The sequence below is a fragment of the Brienomyrus brachyistius genome, chromosome 23 (assembly GCF_023856365.1).
Source record: "Brienomyrus brachyistius isolate T26 chromosome 23, BBRACH_0.4, whole genome shotgun sequence".
Lineage (NCBI taxonomy): Eukaryota > Metazoa > Chordata > Actinopteri > Osteoglossiformes > Mormyridae > Brienomyrus > Brienomyrus brachyistius.
In genome coordinates, this window is record NC_064555.1 from 14,767,038 (window position 1) to 14,789,131 (window position 22,094).

Consider the following 22,094-nt stretch of genomic DNA (forward strand, 5'->3'; position numbering starts at 1 on the left):
TCTACGCAGCCTGTAAGAATTATTTCCCAATTTGATTTCAGGCTATAATTTCCCAGAGATCCCATTAGCCTAATTTAAAGCGGAGAATATTATTACACGCTGACTAAAACATATAACTGATTTCGCTAACAGCACGTAAAATGTACAGTCTTTCTGGCAAGACCTCACAATTTGCTTTTAACCAAACACAATGGATTTGTTCTGCTACGACGAACAGTTGAATTTAAATGATATCAGCACATTCAGGACCATCGGTGAGACGCATCACAAACGACAAACACCGTCTAACCGAGGGTCCTTATGCTGGTCACGGGCTTTTCATACCCGCGTGGCGTTTCCACGGAGATACGTCACGCAAGCTTCTTGCCATGGTAACAAGCATCCTCTCCTTTACGGGACTCAAAAAATCCGTTTCTACGGCAACCTGAGCTGGGCTATTCATACTCAAGTCTTACGGGAGGTGCGACGCAATGTCCACGGCTTCTAATAAATTAGTTATTAGGGATACTTCCAAAACAACCGACACAAAATAAGTAAAATGCTGGATGTGCGATTTATTTGTAAAGTCGGTCGTGTGCAATTTGCAATTCGGATTTGTCGTACAACTTATTGAAAAGAAAAAAAAGTGTAAAGTTCCGCAGAATTACATTATACAAAAAAGAAAACACTTACAGTAAATTCTTTGACGAATATGATGGTTTTTCTTGTCTTTTCGTGGAAAATTATATCTCGTGCTTCATCCCATTTGCCAATTTTCGGAGGACCTCCGTCCAGATAACCATGGAAACGGCTTCCCGTTACCAGGCTACAGCGCCGGGGCGGCTCTCGGATCGCACTCCGCATGCCCGGCACGCCGGCCGTGTGTTCCCAGTGATGGCGTCCGCCTCTGTCGCCATGCGCCGCGCCGTGAAGAAACAAATCGTGCCCCCTTTGGTGGTGATTTTGGGAGCAACGGGCACGGGCAAATCCAAGCTCGCCATTGAAATAGCAAAAAGCGTCCAGGGCGAGATTATCAGCGCGGACTCCATGCAGGTCAGAGTTTCATTTTGCTGCATGCGGCCGGCCTCGGAGGCCTGCAAAGCCCGAGTGTCAACTAGGAGAAGCAGCCGGGATATCAGTTCTGCGATCGGGCAACCAGCGGACTGTTAATCGGCGAGAGAAAACAAATTAAATACACACTGATTTCAGTCTCTTTCAGTGTTGTCTTGTAAATTATAATAGTCGTTAGCCACGTATTCGCCCACGTGTAGGTCGCTGTTTTCTTTTAACATGTATTTCTATATGTGTAGGATATGGATATCTATGATTTTCACGCGCAGTAATCATATATATTTTGTCTATCTCGATTTTGTGGAAAAAAAAATAACAGATCACGGCTTGTTATGTACGCAGTTTGAATTTACGAAGCTGGCATAGGTTATGCATATATGTTATGTATATGCTTGCAAAATGTTATGCATATTATGTTATTTATATGCATGCAAAATAGGTTATGCATATATATGTGTCTCTGCAGGTATTTCTGATGGTGCTCTGTAAATGTTTTATCTGTGGTTTTATCAGCATTAATCTCGATTGTAATGCCGCTTTTCCAGAAATACAGATGGTGTGAACTCCGATGGTTATCGGTGGAGGTGCGTGATAACTTGGCTAAATAAATATAGGTCGTAATCCGTTGGTTACTTGTATTAGTGGAGTGGATGGCCGATCCGTAGGGTGAAGTGCGATCGGGGTATCGTGGGCCCCGTCCGGATGCAGCCTGCATGTCGGTGCCCTTCCAAACCCATAGTTTTCATAAGACTTGTGGTACTCATTTTAAGATAGGAGACGCCCGGCCCACCGCTAAAAGTGGCCGTAATTTTAAAAGGACTCCGATTAACCATCTTCATAAACAATACTTGTTTTGTCGCATTTACAGTTTTAGTGCTAATTAAAACGATCATTGTGCATGTGAATGACAGGTTCCATGAGTCATTTTATTCATGATCATCATCATAAAACGGCGGTGCCTGTGCTTAGTTGCCGTGTCACACGTCTGAAGTCAGCCGATATTATTAGTTTATTAGCTTGAATCTTGCAGTTTCTTCCTGCTGGCAGTGGAGTAGTTTATCAGCACAATATGCCTAATCGTTATCTGTTGGTGTTATGCATAAGTTGAATGAATCACTGGAGTTTTAGCGATGTGTTCAGCTGTAGTAAAAACCATGCAGCGTTGATCTAAGATTTCCCTTATGTTCTATTCATATCTTGATCCAAGTTAGAAATGTAAGTTTGAAGTTATTAAAGGGAAAGGTCCCGTCTGATGTTACTGCACAAGTTTCTGGAATTAAAAACCACTGCGGTTACGTTTGCTGCACTAGATTTATTGATGGCAGGCCAGATACGCACGAAAAACCAGTTTCCTGGCCGTCTCTGTCGCAAGCTCCTTGTGATATAGTGATATACACGTTGTTGACATGTTTATGCGTATTTAACTTTTTAATGCCTTTTGTCTGTCTTGACATTAGTCGGTTCCGTCAGCGAACTTCCCTGAGTCAGCAACGACACGTCACTATTTTTAGTACCGACGTAATGCAGTTAGCGAGTTGTGTTTAATTAATGTCCAAATCTTAGTGAGGAGTCCAGTCTTTTACCGTATAGGAAACGTGAGCAGGCGGCCGTATGATTGCCCCTGCCTGGCGGGAGGGTTGGACATCAGCGCTGACTGATGCATGCCTGTCTCTCCCTTGATGCTAGATGGTGGGAGGGGCTCGCTACATACCGAAAGGAATGCTGGACTTTGGAGTTCCCCGAACTCCTTGGTCTGGGCCTTCTGCCCAAGATAACGTATAGGATCGGTTCCTGTCAAACAATCTGATACATCCCCCATGGACAGGACCACATGGTGCTGGCCTGTGGTTTTTCAGGTCAGGATGAGAAGGTTGCCGGTTCGAAACCCAAGGTTAACAAAGAGATTTCGCCGTTGGGCCTCTGAGTGATTAAGGGCTTTAATCCCTGAATTGCTCCAGGGGCTGTCTGACCCGCGCTTTCTGAAAAACATTGTATGTCACTTTCGATTAACGTGCCTGCTAAATAAAGTTGCTGGAACAGGTGCTGAAAAGAACTTATTTTTAACTGAAAGCCTGAAAACTGTCTGTGCCAGATTTGTGTTGGGTTTTGTTGAGCTCAGCGGATGCCTGGCAGTGGTTCATCGTTAATGTAAATGGGATTCAGCGAGTATGTTTTAAAGTCAAGGCTATTCATAATATCGCTAAGTAAACGTGAAGTTCAGTGCAGCACAGGGCTGGGTCATATGACCTTAAGTCAATATCACGATTAATTGAACATTTTACCTCGATTACAATTAAAGAACGATAATTTTGTTTTTTTGTTTATGTTTCTTGCTCTTATATTTCATTGACAAGATTTGTACTGTGAATATGCTGAACTATTAAAGCTGGGATAGTTTTCCTAATGAAAGACTATCTTATCGTATGATTTAAAAATAATTGATGGAAACACACAGATGAACCTTGTCTGTTTATTTATTGAATATTTCAAACAGCTGGATTCAAAGCACAAATCACTTGAAAGGGTCTTATGGAAAAGGTCACATTTTAGTTTTAATGTAAAAATCTAATTTAAAGTTCCCAAAAAAAGCAGAAAATGAATAATTTTTCGTTGGGTGAAGTTGATCACTATTAGAGGATGACCATTACAGCCGATTTTTTTATTTTTTTATTTTTCTTTCTGTCTCAGATAGATTACCATAAAATAGACATTTGTTTATTTATTACATGATTATAAGGAAATAAAACGGACAGAGTTCATTGTTTCCCCTAAGTTTACAGCTTTTTTTTTGGGGGGGGGGGGGGGGGGGAGGTGCAGACGGACACCGATTCATGGTGTTCATGTGTTTCTTTTAATGACAACAGTCAAAAAAATGCAGATATTTTTGTCTGCTTTCAGGTGGTTGATGTGACATTTTCCGACGCGCTCTCTGTCTGCTGGTGGGAGTGTGCTCACCTGCGTGTGCGCGCACGTGTCTGTGAGAATTGTAAATGGGCGACTGTGTAGAGACAAAAATGACAAGCTGTTGTGTAAATAAGATAAATAACATAAGGCTATTTAGTTTGTTTAATAAAAGGACAATGTACTGTATAAACCTGTTCTATAGGAAAGGTAACCTTAAATGACTCCTGTCGGGATCTGGCGCTATATAGAAAAAAAAATTAAATAAAATTAACTTGACCTTCGGGGGGGGGGGCAAGAGGTGCCCCTAATACATTGGTAGGGGAAACACTGGCATTGCTATTTGCTAAATTTTATCGACTATTTCAAATTACAGTACAGCTGTTTCAGTGGGCGCAGTGGTGGCTCTCAGGCTATGGATCTGTTCTGGTAATTCGAAGGTTGCTGGTTTGAATCCCATGATTTCCAGGAGTGATTCTCCTCTATTGGGCCATTGACCTGCAATTGCTTGGTCCTGGGTATGATGCTAACCTACATCCTCCAACTTACAGGGAAAATGTAGGGGTTGGTGGCAAGATTGGCTCTCCAGCCACCGGATGAAAAACTTAACTAAGTAACTGACATGGGCAGGATAACGTCAATCAGTGGTTCTGAATGTCAGTTTTGATAAATTTTCTATCATTTGCCCAGCATTAATGTGGCACTTATGAATTAGTGCTGCAGAGTTATTATCTCTTAATTGCACGAGAATATAAGATTTTCACTCATCTCTACCTCTGTATCAAGTGGTGTGACAAGAAGGTGTATGACTGATTGATTTCCATTTGCTAGGTGGTCTTAATTCAGCCATTTAAACAGGCCCATTGCTGTGGTGTATTGGGGAATCCACACCTAAAGAATGCGGATGTATAGAACAGCCCTTTGTCAGTGTTGTGCAGAGGGGTCACTGTGTTCCCCCGCATTTGACAATGAACGTGGGTGTGGGTCACTTTGAGAATGGGGGGGGGGGGGTCTCAGTGACTCTCCCCCCCATCACCCACACCCCCCCATGTGAATTTGCTTTTAGAGGTGGCCCTAGAATTGCATAGCCCGCTGCCGGGAGCGTGTGATCAAAGCCCCATTCTCTACCTCTTTGTTTGGTGGGGGGGGGCGGTGTCGAGGCTAACCTAGTGGCAGAGGGCATCCATTGTACCCCCCCCAGTAACAGCTCGAGGTCCAGAGGGATGGGAAGAATGGCGTGTAGCGTGGGAGTTTTATGAGGAGGGGCGCGGGAAAAGTCAAGGCGTTTCATCGAAGTGGGAGGTGTCGTTTCTACACGGCGGTCCGTGAGCCGCAGCGAATTAATGCCGGAGATTGTCACGTGTGCCCCACACTGAAGCTGCCGTTGTGACCTTCAGAACAAACATACAGTGGAAAAAATGATGAAGAAACTCCTGTATCCTGCTTTAGTCGACCCGCCACTGAAGGCCGTATTTTTCTTCATCCTTTTTATTTTAGGTCAGCTTTGCTCTTAGGATGAAATATTTCACTAACTCACATTTTCCATTCGCTTTTTTCCCTCCCTCCCCAATTGTTCACCTGTGCACATCGCCACGGAGACGGCCCAATCCCTTGGGGCTGGGGGGGAGGGGGGGGTGGTCTCTGCTGCAGTCTCCCTGGCACTTGGTATGGCTAACTAGGTTACGCTAATCGAATTCCAGCCTTGGATATCTTTGGCATCATCTCTGGGGTTGCTGCGAGCCCCCACAGATCTCACAGCCCGAGTCAGTAGCAGCCACAATGAGCGCCGGGGCCCTGGAGGTTCCGGCGGAGTGTTAGCATGATGCTCTGTGCCTGTGTGTGTCTCTCTCTCAGAATGTATGTGAGGGTTTATTTAAGCAGGAGGCTGGAGGTCCAGTTATAAGGAGGGACCCGGCCGGGAAAGTCACAGCACAGCTCGGCTAACGCCGGGTCAGGATGCGAGGGGCACGTCCGCTGGAGAATAATGGGGAATAATGGGTGATGATCAGATCGTGATTGACTGACATGCTGGTGCAGGGCAAGGGAACAAAAGAAGGAGGAGGGGTGTGAGTTGGTGTGTGATGTGTCTGCATCTCGCGTGAGGTCCCTGCACTGCCCCGGGGCAATTTAATGGGTCAGACTGCAAAAAGAATGACCAACCATATGAAGAGTCTGACAGGCCCTCCCCCACTGAGTCGGGTTGTGGGTGGGGGGAACGGGAACCTCAATCTGACCAGGCTTGCGTTGCCTGGTCCGCCGTTCCGTGTTCTTAAGCGAGGCTCACTGATGTGGAGCAGCTTCTTCTGGAAGATCGGCAGTTACGCCGAACAATCACAGCTCTGCTCGTTGCTCCTTGAATGACAGCTTTCCTGAAGCAGCACCGGTATCCTTCTAATTATCAGCGGATTTCTTGCGCTCAAGGTTCCCTTGAGTGTCGGTGAGTATAGTGAGAAATATAGGCAATAAATTTGACCGATACAAGATGACGAGAAAACATTATATGTGTTTACAAGGATAGGCACTCAATCAAAGTCACTCAGGCGGAGGGGCGTGGGGGCCGAGTGAAGACCGGGTGAGGAGATTGACGTTTGGCTAAGACCCAACATCCCGTCGTGAAATTAAATGCCAGAACGGGAGGGGCTTAAGGAGAACCTGTGGGGGAATCGCAGCCAAAGGCCGGCGAGGAAATATGTCATAACCCCGCTTTGTGTGATTTCTTAGACAGTAAGCCGCCACTCAGTGGCGATAATTGAATCCAGTGAGGGACTGTTAACCTATTTTCCGGCTGCCTTCAGCCGAAGTTACGTTCATTGGCTCTGATTTTGATGTATGTCATCCTGAAAGGTAATCACCATGCTTTAAGATATTTATCTCTTTGTCTAATAACACATTTTTCTGTTAGGGTTAGCTATTTATCCCCCCCCCCCCCCGAGAGCATTTTTGGGGGGGAGGAGGTGTAGGGGTCTCACTTAAGACCTTATTGGAGATGTAATCATTCTGCCGAGGATGGGATTTGAACCAGCAAACTTCCACACAGAGGCACGGAGGTCTAACCCGCTGAGCCATACGCCTCCCTCCCTAAATCTACCCCTCATTGTCTTCTGAGAGGCTTTCTTGCTTCAGCGCTTGTCAATACTAAACCCACCATGATTCTGCTTCTGTAAATCTCAGCCTGCACTGAGGGTCTGGACCAGAAGCGTTCCTCGGACCATAAGACATCAGGGCCGTAGCCCAGACACCTGACGTGTCCGAGGATCGTCATGCTGTCCCTGACTGATGATGCGATCACAGCACTATGGAGGTTCTTACGGGATTCTCAAACTGAGAGCGCGGCTGTTATAACACCCAAGTTACACAAATTATCCGGGGCTTGTCCATATTCATTCTGGGGGGGTCAGCCCCCGGCGCCCCAGGATCGTCATGTGTCTGGTCTGGACCTCCGAACCGCAGCTCCCAGAGGGTCGTATTTGTGTTAGGGATGCTTATGTCCCGGTTGACTGAAAATGGGTCACACTGTGGTGCAGGTTCTGGTCTGGGCCCGCCGCCGCAATCGCACTGTGGCGTTAATGTTTACTGTAGCGGGTCGCTGCAAAGGGGACTTCACAGCTCGGGGCGTCTGACGCCAGAGGAAACCAGGTCTTTTGCCAAAAGTACCCCCCCCCCCCCCCCCCCAAGAGCTGCCCGATGCAGCGCTGTTCCTCCATCTGCTGTCCAAGAAAAGACTAAAAGGTTTGATTGGGGGGGTGGGAGGATCGATTCGAAGGCAGCATGGTTTTTGGTACTCTGAGAAGGCTCACGCCATTGCCAATTAGGGGGGGGGGGGGCGCTCTATGAATGATTTATTAGGCTTGAATTACGGTGCATTCCCAGTGGAGGTAAGGAGGATGTTGGGAGCTGGTGGGGGGGGGGCATACAGGAGATGAGGGGTGTGACTGCTGCAGCGCGTAATTTAATAAAGGAGCGGCACTGTTCGGCGGCTGGGGTGCTGAATCCTGAATGAACGGGGGGGTCAATCCGAGGACAGCGCCCCTCCCCCCTTCCTCATGCTCGCTCTTACCCCCCCCCCCCCTCCCCCCGTCTGTGCAGGCGGGGGAGCAGCTGTCTTGTGCGTGGCCCGGGGTGCCGTGTGGACCAGCATCGGGCACCCCCGCCCGCCACACAATGGGCTCTGTGTTGTGCCCCCCCCCCATCTCTCCTCGGGTGTGTGTCACTGAGGCGACGAGCTGCGGGATCTGCACACGCACCTATAGATGCACAAAGAAAGATCCAGAAAGGAGCGGGCGCTCTCACACACGCCGGTGTACACACAGACACCCGCATGCGCGCAGACGCTCGGGACGCATGCAGAGACGCCCACAAAGACTGAGCTGCTGCTCCGCCGTGTCCCCTTTGTGTCTCCCACCCGTCTCCATGCCGCCATGCACTCCCCATGGATGCTTCCCGCTGCCATTGTTAGCGATCGGTAGGCGTCCTGAAGCCTGGCGGAGCTGGAAGTTGGCCCCTCTGTTTGCTGTCAAGGCCGAGTTTCCCCGTGGGAACATCGCATCCTCAGCTGGCCGGCCACTGTCTTCCTGTTTCCCTCTTTCCATTTGTTTCTCTCTGTCTGTCCCGGTTAATGAAGACGTTCCGGAAAGACGGACGCAGACATTCGCGTACCGCGTGGCAGCTGTTTGGGATTATACAGATGCCATTCAGAGAGGAAAATTAGAGACCAGTGTGAAGAGCAGGGGTGTGGGCTGGGTTGGGGTGGGAGATGAGGGAGGGGGGGGGGGTGTCCTGTCATTCTTGGGAAGGAGGGATGGAGAAAAGGGATCCTGTAGAAGTCCGATTAAGAAAAGGGGGATGTTATAGCAGTGTAGGTGGGAGATGGAGAGCCGTTGAAGAACAGAAAGCAAAGAAATGAAGATGGAGGACATGATTGAGAGGCCGGGGACTGCGGAGAAGAGGGAGAACTGGCATGGTGGTCTGGCAGGACAGGTGGTGTCAGGGGAGATGAGGAAAATGGGGCATAGACACAAAACTAGGAAGCTTCTGGAAGCCATAAAGGGGGCGGGGCGTTTGTCCTGGGGCCACGTGGTCTGTAAGTGGACCACATGGCCACTACTGGCACTGGAGCAGGCTCATTTGGCGCAGAAAACGCATCCAAACTCCACAGTCAAGGTGCTGGCCAGAGGCTCTGTACTTCGATTGCGTGACGACTGCTGTCTGCCCTCCCACGCCTCTCAAGTGAAGGAGGGCTGTCATTTATTTAACAGCCGCTTTCATCCAATGTGACGTACAGTTGTGAAATCAGGGTCAGCCGGTCTCTGGGGCGGTTGGGGTTAATGGCCTTGCTCAAGGGCCTTTCAGCAGTGAAATCACTCGTCTGACCGCGGGATATGAACCAGCGACCTTCCAAACGCAGGCGTCGGGTCCTGAGCCACGGAGCCCCCTCTGGTATCCACATTCGACCGGGAGGTTTCACTTCTCTGAAGTCTGACCTTCGTCATTTAAACCAGGATAGAACTTCGGCTTCACCGTCACTCTTATTCACTTTAAACAATGTGTGAAGTGACCCATTACCCGGCCGAGTCATCGTACGACCTGAAGTGTTGACATCTTGCGCCCCAGTGGACTTGCACCGGTAGTACACTGGTTGAATCGAATCATGGCGGCTTATGTCACCCTCTGCCCTTCACCTGACTCTCACCATAGGTCTTGACAGGTCTTTCGATCTTAAGTACACGCTGAGCAGCCCGTGGGCTCAAATGGAATCACGTTTCGCTTGCAGAGGAATTCTGAGAGGGAATTCTGGAGCTTATCTGATTTTGCTGCTGCATCTTGGAAGGAGGCAAGGAGAATATGGAACACGGGAACGAGCCCCTTCGAGGTAACCCCAAGGTGGAGACCTGGTATCACTCTCCCTAGGTCGAGGCTGAACCCGGACAGACACTTATCGATTTTGCTCTTTCACCATCAGCAGGAATGCGGTCGCTCCTGACAGGCGACATCGCTGTCGATCCTGGATAACAGAAGAGGGCTTTTTTTTTCTTTTTATAAAAGATCTCTTATTCAGCCAAAGCACCATTAAAGGGACCTTCTGTGCTTGCAGCCCTCCCAGAATTTACATTACTAACTCGTTCTTGAAATACCCCCGGAAATGTAAATCATTCAGTGCCCGCTTAAAATGTTTTTTTTTTTTTTCTTTTCAGACCAACCTAAAGCCCTCAACTTTCCCAAGTATCACGGGGAAAAATATGTATAGAAGTAACAAACTGAAATACATAATCAATAAAATTGAATGTAATGATGGTTTATTGCCCTGAAATTGGTGTGTAATGCGTTGTCTTTTAAGCATAACCGCTGGCCGAAACTGTCGAGGTCATCAGGATCGCGACTCGCTGAAAAACAATTGTATTGAGGAAATTGAAAATTCAGGACCTGACAAGAGCACAAAGCGAATTACCGCAAATCGAGGGGGTCCCTGTGTTTGTTTAATTGAACATTGCATGATTGGGTTGTCTTACGGCGTTCCTGTTACCTAGCTTTTATTGGGTGTTCTGTAAGATGATTTAGTCATGTTCTTGGTGCCGGTAAATGAGATAACAATCCCCCAAGACACTGAGGCCGCTATGTCGCAGGCGATGTCCGGGGGAGGGTTGGTAAGCAATCCAGATTTTATAGCGTCGTAAAAGGGTGCCGTTATTATGTGCTTCCTAGCCATGGAACGGGGAGCTGTAAAATCGTGGCACCGTACTTTGTCCGCGTCCCTGTATGGGAAATACTTTACGGGCCTTTATTAGGGTGTTAAGGTGGGAGGTGGTATGTCCTATAAGGTATCGATCAGGTGGGTGAAGTAGATTTTTTATTTTATTTTTTTTTTTTGTGGGGTGATTGGTATGGGACCATTTAACTTAACAGAGGGAGGGGGGCACTTTGCTGTGTCAGTCTCTGCTGAATAGCGTTTTGCTGATCTCACTGCTTTCGGGGTGTGACTGGTCATTGGGGGAACGAGTGCACGGTAATTTTGTTAGTTCATTATTGCTTTTGGGATCAGGATCAAATTCAGGGGGTTATTGGGCTCTTGAGCAGAGAGGGGGAGTGGGTAGCACAGTGCCCCCGCTCCCTATTCCGTGTGAGGCCATGCCTTTGTGCATTCCGGAAAATTGAGCGATTTTCGGCAGCTGGATTTGTCACCTGTGATTCTCTGCCCCGACTTTAACATTCCGGAGACGCCGGTCACCTTTCCGACTCTCGGCTCTGGTCTCGTAGGTGTACCGTGGGCTGGACATCGTCACCAACAAGGTGACCGCGGCGGAGCAGGCTCAGTGCCCACACCACATGATCAGCTTCGTCGATCCCTTGGTGAGCACTTACACCGTGGTGGACTTCCGGAACAAGGCCCTGGCTCTCATATCCTTTCCAAGAGCAGGTCTCGGTGCTGTGTGTGATGAGTCAGCTTAATGCGGAGCGTAGGCATCCGCCGTCTCGCATGCTCACACGGTGTGTGAAGTGGGCGGGGCAGGTGCTATTGTGTTTTTTTGGAACGTGTCTGTGAAACACTCAAAAATCACACTGTAAAATCAGTCCGGAGCTCATAACTGATGATTTAGGAAATGTTGGTCTGCTGAGAAGATTCATAAAGTTTATGTTTTTTTTTCTGGGGGGGGGGGGGTGTGGGCTGTTCATGCAGGCTTGTGTGCCGCATGCCTCCAGAGCCTAATAGAAATGCGATGGGAGCACGGCTGGTGTTGCATGCTGCATTGGGCTGCCCTCAGCTGCGCGTTGCGGTATACCGGATCACGTGCGCCATCGCTGTGCCGCAGTTCCTGCCTCCATCTGGGCGGGTTGGGCAGTGGTGGGGGCAGGAGGAAGGTGGGGGGATGAATTATTAAAATAGTTTGGGAGAGCGAGAGAGAGAGAGATGGGGAGAGCGTAACCCCCTCCACCGCGTGCCTCGGCGGTGAGAGCTGTCGCCCCCGCTCTGGCCCGGCCACGCCCCTGGCGGCTCGCCAGCCGCGGCTCCGCACGGGGAGTGAACTCGCTGCTCTCTTGGCCGGGCGTGTCCAGAGCAAGAGGGTGCGCTTCCCGATTGGCTGGAGTACGTGTGCGCATGCCGGGTGCATTTCAGGTGTGTGTCCTCAGCCTCCCCCCGGGCCTCTGCAGAGCGGATCTGAGCCATTCGCTGGGGGGGGATTATTAATAGCAGCAGGGTTAGGGTCGGAGTGATGGGAGATGGGACACACGTGCACACACACACACACACACACACACACACACAAGCTTGCACACACTGCCTCAGGGCTGTGCGGCAGCTGGAGCACAATGGCCCCAGGGCCTGGATCACCATTGGGGGGGGGGGGGGCTCTCCCAGCCAATCAGCACTGGAAACCGATGCTGCAGAGGAAGATGGGGAGCAGGCCCCGCAGGGCGTCATTGCAAACCACGGCTTGGCCCTTCGTCTGGTCGCTGCCCTGACCCGCCCCTTCATCCCTCCATCTCTTCCTTGTTTCACCTCTACTCCGAAAGATTGAGTTTTGCAGTCGGTGTTGTGGCGGGGGGGGGGGGGGGGGGTGATTATTGAGTCACACACTCCATTCTGACAGGTCAGTTACCCGGTTACCCTGGGCAGCTTTCAGACGGGTTGGAATCAGCTCTGGCTGTACTCGGTATTGTTTCCGAATTATAAAAGATAATGCCTGGCTCCGCCCCACTGTGCTCCCCACTCCATTGGTTGCTTTGCCAGGAACGAGAGCGTTCTCTCTGTCAGATGTCCTCTGGGTAAGGTCATGCCCCTTCGAACCTACAGAGGGCGCCAGTTGGGGTTGCTCTCCTTAACGGCACACATCGAGGACATGCACTGCCGGAGCCGGCTGCCCATCGTTGTCGGTGGAACCAACTACTACATCGAGTCCCTGTTGTGGAAGGTGCTGTTGGATACAGGGGTAAGCTTCATCCTGATTGGTGGAGGGAATGGAAAGGGGGCGGGGCCTGGATGAGGGGGGCAGGGTGACCATCAGAAGGATTTAGAAAGAGTGAGGGAGAGTAGTTGGATATATCCCGTCTGCTGGCCTCTGTGCTTGATCAGTGCCCCCCTCCTCTTTTTGCCAGAATGTTCTTTTGTTTGGGAGGGTGCTGGATAAGCGGATGTTAATAAATGAGTGATTGGGAATCTGGCATTTTCTGGCTCCGCCCCTCGGGAAGGAGAATGGACAAGAGAAGGGCTCCCCCAGCAGGAAGGTGGAGCTGGAGAAACTGGGTGGGGCTGAGCTGCATCACCGCCTGGCTGAGGTGGACCCTGACATGGCGGCCCTGCTGCACCCCCACGACGTGCGCAAGATCGCCAGGTGGGGGCGCCGTGGAGCTACTGCAGAATATTGTCCATATTGATGCGCTCCGCATTCTGGTAGGGGTCCTGCTTTACCCTGCGCATTGAAGCCAAGCGTGATGATGTGTTCGTCGCCATTTATCTGTCTGTAAATCCCCCAGGGCCTCCTTGGGGACCCAGCTGGGGTGACTAGCTAGCGGCCCCTGAAGGTGGCAGCACAGCCCCGGTGTTGAATCTCGTTAGCGGCTCCCTTGGACGGCAGCCCTTCCTTGGGCACCCGCCACTCGTTAGCGCCCTGGCCGGCCGTGCCATTTTCACGCGCCTTCGAGCTCTCTGCGCCCATCCGTCGGGATTGGGGCAGGCCAATTAACACCTCGCCCCCCCCCCCATCCCTGCCCGTTGGGGCTTCGCAATTTAATGTGGACACAAGTCAGGGCAGCGGCACCAGTGAGGGGTTTTTACTGGACGAGCTGGGCTTCGCTGGAGGTTGTCCACTGCGGTGACTCCTTTTGTGCGCCATCTGCGAACATAATCCCTCGTTATGACAAGTCACTGGGTTTTTTTCAATGCCGTGACTCATCGTTGGGAGACTCATAATTGATTAATTGAAAACTGAGACTCTGTGTTCGGATATTGGCCGATTAATAATTCATGACCGCTGGCCGGCGCCTGATTCATTGTTGTGTTGCCTGTCAGTATATGCATTATGGGTAATACGTACATCTTGTCTGCTGATGGACTGATGGCCAATTGACCCGGCCGATTTCAGGAGCCTGCAGATTCACCAGCAGACGGGGGTCCCCCACAGTCAGCTACTGGAGGAACAGCGGGGCCAGGAGGGTGGCGGCTCCCTGGGGGGGCCACTCCGATTTCTGGATCCTGCATCTTCTGGCTCCACTCTGACATGGAAGGTAAGGCTTCTCTGCCTCCTGGCCTTACTTTTAACCTTAGAGGTTCAATTGCCCCCGTCTTTGGGCCAGAATCTTCCTGACCCCTGCCTACCTGCTCGCTTTTGATCGCTTTGAATTTGAATTTCACTGCATCTCAGCATTAGGCGATCCTTTACGATTCAGCATTAGGCGATCCTTTACGATTCAGCATTAGGCGATCCTTTACGATTCAGCATTAGGCGATCCTTTACGATTCGTAGCGTCACTGTTAATAATTAGACTCGATTGTTAGCAGCCTTCACCTCTACATTATTGCCTCACACGGGCCTGACATTAATTACGGCTTTTAATCACCCACGGTTTAAATATTAATGCGTCATCCAGCTAATAATTTCAGTTTGAGGCTCTGCCTAATATGCGTCTAATTTGGACTGTGTCCAAAGAGAGAGACATTACTTCCTGTGGATTTCACACCTGGGAAAAAACAAGGTGTGTGACGTTTTCCTTGCCCACCGCTCTCCACCTCAGTCCTGGACAGGCGGCTGGATCACCGCGTGGATGAGATGATTGCCGCAGGATTGCTGGACGAGCTGAAGGACTTCCACAAGAGCTATAACGCGCAGAAGGTCCAGGAGAGCAGGTGGGTGGCTGCCCCGCCGTCCCGCGGTCTGTCCGTCAGTGATTGGCTCGTGGGTTTATTCCGAGACGCCGTTGGAGCTCTGATGTTGGACAGTCACTCCTGTTTTTTTTTTTTTTTTTTTACTTTTTTTGAAAGGAATGACAAGAAATGTAAACGGGCTGGAATATGCTTACATGTTGTAATATACGCAGTCCTGGGAAATGGGGTAGGGCTCCCTAAGCGGCCAGCCCTGTGGAACTTTCCCACGCTGCCTTGCCGCGTTGCAGACGTAGGCGTTGTCACGATCCGTCAGCTGAGGAGGCACAGAGAAGGGCATTGGTTACGTTCTGCGGCCCGGCGGCACCAGCGTGTCGCGACAGGGCTGGTGAAGGCGCTGGTGACGTGCCCAAGGCGTGCTTCACTCCTGCACACATAAGCTGAAACGGTTTCCTGAGCCGGAACCTGCCTGCTCATGCATGCATAGGGATCCTGTTGATTCTCGAAACGTGCGCGGCGATGCTGGGGTGGCTTGGGGTTCCATCTACACTGAATGACTCGGCACGACTGAACCGTGAGATGGAAACCAGTATGGTACGTACTGCCCTCTCCCCCCATAGGACTGTGGGAATTGCCTGGTCCCACATTTCCCATAATGCCAGGCATATGAGTTGAGGCAGTTAAATTGAAACCGGCTAATCTTCACAGCACCATGGTTAATCATTAGTTAGCACTCAGACTGGTTATATGGCATGTTTAACACTGTTTTCTGTAGTATTATTAGGCAGCTGGGTTTAGGGCAACATTCCCAGGTGGGACCTGCTGATGTACCTTTGAAAGGCCTCCCCATCAGTATGAATGGGTTGTGAACAATATCGGGTGCTGTGTGCATTTCAGCTGTACTGTCGCATACCTGCGGTCTGTCAGGTACAAGGGCGGGGCCACAGGGCACTGACTGAGCTGAAGGCTGATTGGTCACTCCTCCCCCCGTCACTCACCAGTTTAAATCATATTGGCCCTCTGTATGAATTATGGCCCATCTTACGTCCCTCACCTTAAAAAAGAGCCTAAAATAGCCTCTGGTCAGGTGATGTGTTTGTGTATGTATGCATGCATGCATGCATGTTTGTGTGTGTGTGTGTGTGTGTGTGTGTGTGTGTGTGTGTGTGTGTGTGTGTGTGTGTGTGTGTGTGTGTGTGTGTGTGTGTGTGTGTGTGTGTACGCCGGCGCAGTGACACCAATGACACCGGGCTGTCTGGCGCCTTCGGCAGCCACGGTCACGAAGCCTTAGTGTGCTGATGGCCGTCTGGCCAGCTCCACTGTCGCAGTGCCCCCCCCCCCCCCCCCCCCCCCCCCCCGATCAATCCCACCCTCCCCTCCCCCATCCCCGTCCAGTCATCAGCACATCCCGCCCCACTCCGCACCCATACCTCTGTCCATTTTGTTGACCCACTGTCTCGTCTTTCTCACAAAGAGGCAAGGTCAAAGCCCTGCGTCTGGTCCACACACACACACACACACACACACACACACACACACCACACACACACACACACACACACACACACGTATGAGTGTCTCTGTGCTCTCTCTATGTGTCTGTGGAAGGACAATCGCTGAGAATGGAGGTCAAATATGTCACGTGTGTATGATATGGAGAGAGATGGAAGCCTGGAAACCCGCCCCTCCCCCCCAAATATTCAACACACCTGTCATCCCCGGGGGTCAGCTCCCCTCCCCTCCCTGCCATACTCCCCCCCCCCCAGCCGCCTTGGCTCCACGGGCACGCAGCCAGCTCCATGGCGGATCCGGGTTAATCTCCAGCCGTCGCCGGCGGCAACGTGCTGATCAAGCCCCTTCACCAGATCATGAGCTCCAGCCCCGGCCCCCATGCGTTTTCGAAGGATACGGGGGGGGGCTCGTCGGGTATCTCACCTTACCGCGGGCCACCGCTGCTCTGTGCCACTGGGGGCAAGACCCTATGCATCATTTTATTATGGCCGCGTCTGGGGGAGCATTCCCCCGTTCAAAAGCACCCTAACTGCATGTATCATCAGGTCTTACGACAGAATATCTGTGCTCGGTTTTGAGGGCAACACTGTCATTTACCTGCCTACTACACACATGGGTGGAGAGTCAAAAAACTCGGAAGCCCCTCTTCTAGGTTCTAGTGTCAGTGTAGTTACCTTGTCTCGCCTTTGTGGGGCAGTATTGGGTATCTACTTTGGTCGTTGGGTCTTGTATCAGTACAGGGTGGATTCCGCCTCGTCCTGCGGCTGCCAGTTCCGGCTGGACCCTCCTCACTTAATTATCTGAGCGAAATTGACTCCTTTTTTCTAAAAGCATATTTGTCAACGCCGGATGTTCTGAGCACATTAGGGCGATCGTGTGCTTGCCGTGTTTTGAGCAGAATGCACGGGTTTGGTAGCGAGCTATAATTAGCCCTATTAAGTTAATTAAAACGAGTCAGCGGAACATGCTGGAAGGGAAAGCGGCCGACACATGGCCCGGCGGGGGGGGGGGGGGGGGGGTGTGGCGGCCGGGTGCTAACGGATGTCACTGCGCTCTCTTCAGCCAGGACTACCAGCACGGCATCTTCCAGTCGATTGGCTTTAAGGAGTTCCACCAGTACCTTACGGCGGACGGCGTGGGCGCGGAGGAGAGAGAGTCCCTATTCAGGCAAGGTAGGGCCCCGCCCCCAAAATGCCACTCAGACCCCTAGCGGGGGTGTGACGTAGTCTTCTCGTCCCGCCGGAAACATGCTGACCTTTTTCAGAGTGTCGTCCATGAGGACCTTCTGACACCCTCAGGAACTCGCCCCCCTTCACCCATGACTTGACGCCACTTCTGTCAGTGCGTGTCTTCGATACTCACACTATGCCGTCCGTCTCCCCTTAATGCCCCCTCTTGTTGCTCCCTGCTGCCCCCAGAGGGCCTTTTGAGTCCTGCTCTGCTTGCGATCTCACTTCGCGGCGGGATCCTTTTACAGAAGTGGCTGCTCCGCGCGAGTCGCGGTCCGGAAGGAACAGGAAGCCTGTGGCGGCCCCCTGAGCTGCTTCCTGCTGCAGTCAGGTGTCGTGCCGCTGCCAGCTTTAGGCGTTTTCGGTTCTCTACCGGCCCCCCCCGCCAGACTCCCCAGGACAGCTCACGTGACACTACAACACTGCGCCAGATCCAGGCGGCGATTTGGCTGTGCGCTCTTGCCTGTGGCCACCTGACTGGGCTGAGGAGGGGCGTCCCCCCCCCCCCCAATCATTTCCGCTGCCTCCGGATTCCCGCTTCGCCAGATACACGTTGGAGTCGTGATGCCATGCTCGTAACGAGACCGCAGTCCGCTTCTCCAGCGCGCCACCTTGTCACTTCTCCTTTTCCCTCTCTCCTCCTCCGCCAGGTGTCGAGGCCTTGAGACTGGCCGTGCGGCGCTACGCCCGAAAGCAGAACAAGTGGGTCCGCAACCGTTTCCTCAAGCGTAAGTTTCCCTTCGCTCATCTCTCTCCACGTGAAATACAGCCACCTTTAAAAAAGTGAGTAAATAACCCATTACCACCTAAACGCCCTGGCTGCCTTCGCCCTCTCTTTTCTATGTGTGCCCGTGGAGGGCTCGAGCCAATCCTGTGGCTTCTGTAGTAAAGGCTTGTCACGATTGGTCGCTCCGGCCGCCCGTCAAAGAATCGATGTGGTTTCCAGCTAGACCTGGCTCAGAATCACAATGCATTTTATCTGCTTTGATTAATTTCCCTGCCAAACTGCCGCTCCCCCCCCCCTGCCCTCGAGGAAGCCAAAACGTCGTCTGTTCTTTCTCTATCCCTCCTTTTTTTCCTCCTTCCATGGTCTGCTGCCCCCGTAACTGGCAGTGGGTTGAATACAAGCAGCACTGGAACCATCTGAGCTGGGCTTTACACAGACGATTAAACACAGGAAGCTGGTCGCATGGAAGCTTCCGGCACGCTTGTAGGTGGGGGGGGGTGGTCCGAGCCCCAACTGCCCGGTGACTTTAATGTCCCAAACCCACACGTATGAAACATGCTCCCCCCGCACCCCCATAGTTCATCGGGGTCCCGCCAGTCAGCGGGACACCAGCGCCAGTCTGCTCAGCCATGTGGGGCCCTCATGCCTACTTGACCTCTGACCCCTGACCTTCGATCATAAAAGGCTCAAACCTACTGTCATTCCACGTGACCCTCCTTCCCAGCCTCTTCCGCTTTTCCCCCTAGGATCTAATCCAGTTTTAGAGGAAACAGATTAATTAGCTTTAAGAAGTCCATGCAACTTGTTCCATGGCCAGTCACAGCAGTGTTCGGTCCCGGGTTAAAACGTCTCTTTCATCTCCCTCAGTTGAGCGGCCCTCCAAGTAACTGTGCCGGAATGGTAATGGGGGGGGGGGGAATCTGTTAGCCGCCGCACGCGGAAACGTGACCCGGACCGTGACAGGTGCAAACCTCGGGAACTGAGATACCAGGAGGATCCCCTTACGGCCGCGGCGACCCCCAGCTCCCGGGAGATGGGGGCCAGTGCTGCGGGGATCCATTTCAGTAAGTTGCTACCCCCCCCGCCCTCTTCTGCCCCCGCTGACTGTAAGTGCTCTGCCCCCCCCCGCCCCCCTGTGCGATCAGTGTCTCACGTGGCCCAAGCGGGGCTTGTGTGGTCTCTGTGCTGTTTTTCAGCATGGGGGGGCTTGAGGACAGGGCGACATCTGTGTGGAAGGGGCACAGCTGGGCAGGGGGGGATCTTTGTGTCACTGTATAATTAAAATAATTACAAGGAAGTCAGCAGGCTTGGGGATCTGGATGTTTACGGGGAGGAAAAAAACGCTAACCCCCTGCCCCCCCCCTGCCGCACCCAACACACATTCTTACACACACTTACAGCCTCCTCACCAGCAGCATGTATACAAAGGCCCAGTTGCTGTCCGTCTGATGGGGCATTGTGGTTAGAATCCCGCCCCCCCCCCCCCGCCCCCCCAACTGAAAACCACCTGGGCCGCTGTGCCCTTGCCACTCCACCACTGAAAGGCCCCCGCTGGCCATTGTGGCGGCCCTCATCCTCCCAGCTGACGGGTTTCAGCGACACTCCGCTCTGGCCCCATACCGCACCTGTTGCCCCCAGGGACCCCCCCCCCCGAGAACAAGATGCTCAGGTAGCCTGGACAGAAACACTTTCCCCGTTGTTTCCTGACACAAAAGTGGTCGGGGGAGGGACAGCACCTTCCGAGCCTGACGGCAGGCTGGGCGGCGGTCGCTCGTCCCCGGAGACGGCTTGCGTGTGGGGAGACCCGTGTGCCGGCTGCTGGCTGCAGATTTGGACCCGCGCACAGCTTCAGACGGGGGGGTGGGGGTGGTGTCCGGTGTCCTGGATACCGTGTCCCTGGCACAATCGCCTGACGCCTGCGTCTCCGCGTGAAACACAGGGATTTGGTGCCACATTTTCATACTGACCCATCCTTGCTTTTTTCTTTGAAGGTGTTGTGTGTGTGTGTGTGTGTGTTTGTTAGTGAGTGAGAGAGAGAGAGCTTTAGCCCCGCCCTCAGCCCACTTGCTCGCTCCTTTGTGACAGATCAATAGGGGTCGGCCCCCTACCCCCCAGTGAGACTGCTGACGCCGTCAGAATGGGCAGATTATCGAGCAGGTGTGATTCAGCAGCTCCACGCTGCTGCACGATACCTGTGTGCAGCCCCCCCCTCACCGTTTTCCCGCTCTCATCCTGACAGGACCTGGCGCTGATGTTCCTCATGTGTTCGGGCTGGATGTGACGGACGTGTCACGCTGGGAGGAGAATGTCCTCACTCCTGCCTTGCAGGTCCTGGAGAGCCTTCAGAAGGTGCGGCCTGCGGGCGTGTGACCCAGTCATGTGATCTGGTCATGTGACTGCTGCAAAACGGTGCATGGCAGCAAAACTCACTGGAGGATGAAAGTTAAGAGGGATCAACTAGTCAGGTGACTTTAGGTCAAGGTTAAATGCTTAGTTTCTGATCTTTTCTGTTTGCTGGTTTGCTCTTTTTAAAATGCTTTTTCTAATTAACAGTTTAATAACATTTATGGCAAATGTTAGTAGCAGTGCAGTTTAATACCTCAGTCCGGCATTCCTGTGCCCAAAGGGGTGGGACCTGTGCTCACGTGCCTTCCTGCATTGGCTCGTTATTGTCTTTCAGGATGAGCAGCCCCGTTTGCAGCCAATCAGTGTGCAGGGGGCGGAGCCTCGCAACCAGAGAACCAGACACATTTGTGAGCTGTGTGAAAAGATCATCATTGGAGACCTGGAGTGGAAAGGTGGGGCATACGGGGGGCACAGCTTGGGTTCCACGGCCGCAACGGGAGGTGCCGTTAATTCAGCTAATTAAGCTGTATCTAAATAAGGCCTCTCCATATTTCTATCTCCAGCACACCTGAACTCTAAAAGCCACCAGTCCCACATAAGGAAAAAAAGAAAGTCTGAGAGCACCATAGAACACGACCGCACCCCTCGGCCCGGACCGCCGGGTGGTTCTGGCAGCCATCTGGTCCAGCTGGGATCCGACGTGACCTTCCTGTCAGGAGCCCCAGATTCTGATGGGCCGGAGGTCGCCTGTAGTTCTACGAGCGACTCCGGTTTGGAGTGTGCCATCGCTGCGGAGTCGTGTCAAGGGGCGGAGAACCCAGACGGCACAGGAGGCGCTAGCGAGCTGTCAGGACTCTGAACTTCTCAATGTTGCTGTTCCTCAGAGGGGTTTTTTGGAAATCAGTGCTAAATGTATTAAATTTGTTTATTCTTCTAGCTGTCCATTTCCTGACTGACCTTTGGCTTTATGTTCTCTGCCATCCCGGAACATCCTGTACTTTTCTGTGACTTAAGGCTGCATGTCGGTTCTTGGAGGATAAACCTCAAGGGCGGCAGCCCGACCTTCACCAGGCGAGTCAAGAACGTGACTGATTATGCAAATCATTGCTCTATGTCGATTTTCTTGAAAACTGACCCTGATGTAATTGTCTGTTTTAACAGATGTATTTAATTAAAGATGTGGTCTTACTGTTCCTAGTGTCAGTGTCCCCTTTGAAACTCATGACGCATGAGCAATGACTCGCTTATTGGGGACGTTCTGGAAAGAAGGGGGGAATGACTGTGGCGATCCACGGTTGATTCAGCCTCTAGGTGGCGCCTTCTTGTGGCAACACCCTAATCCCCTTTCCCTGTAATCTGATATTTATCACTCTTGCAGATGTGTTTTTCTTTCTTTCTAACTGTGCACGAGATGAGTCGTTGGACCTTTTGTTATCCTGGCTGGCTTGCGGCAGCTCCTTTCCTTTGGTGACTGGCCGGGTCGTGTGGGTCTTTGCTCCTCCCGTTCGGCCGCTGT

General features: G+C 51.9%; 1 protein-coding gene across 1 annotated transcript; it reads left to right on the top strand.

The window, feature by feature from the left end:
* Positions 1–765: 765 nt before the first annotated feature.
* On the top strand, positions 766–21,771 carry trit1 (tRNA isopentenyltransferase 1). Its single transcript, XM_048993178.1, is given in 12 exon segments — positions 766–1,032; positions 11,203–11,342; positions 12,776–12,875; positions 13,138–13,277; positions 14,028–14,128; positions 14,131–14,169; positions 14,677–14,788; positions 17,339–17,448; positions 18,156–18,233; positions 20,472–20,581; positions 20,913–21,030; positions 21,142–21,771. Coding segments are annotated over 12 exon segments (1,596 nt in total). The 5' UTR covers positions 766–780; the 3' UTR covers positions 21,438–21,771.
* The last annotated feature ends 323 nt before the right edge of the window (positions 21,772–22,094 follow it).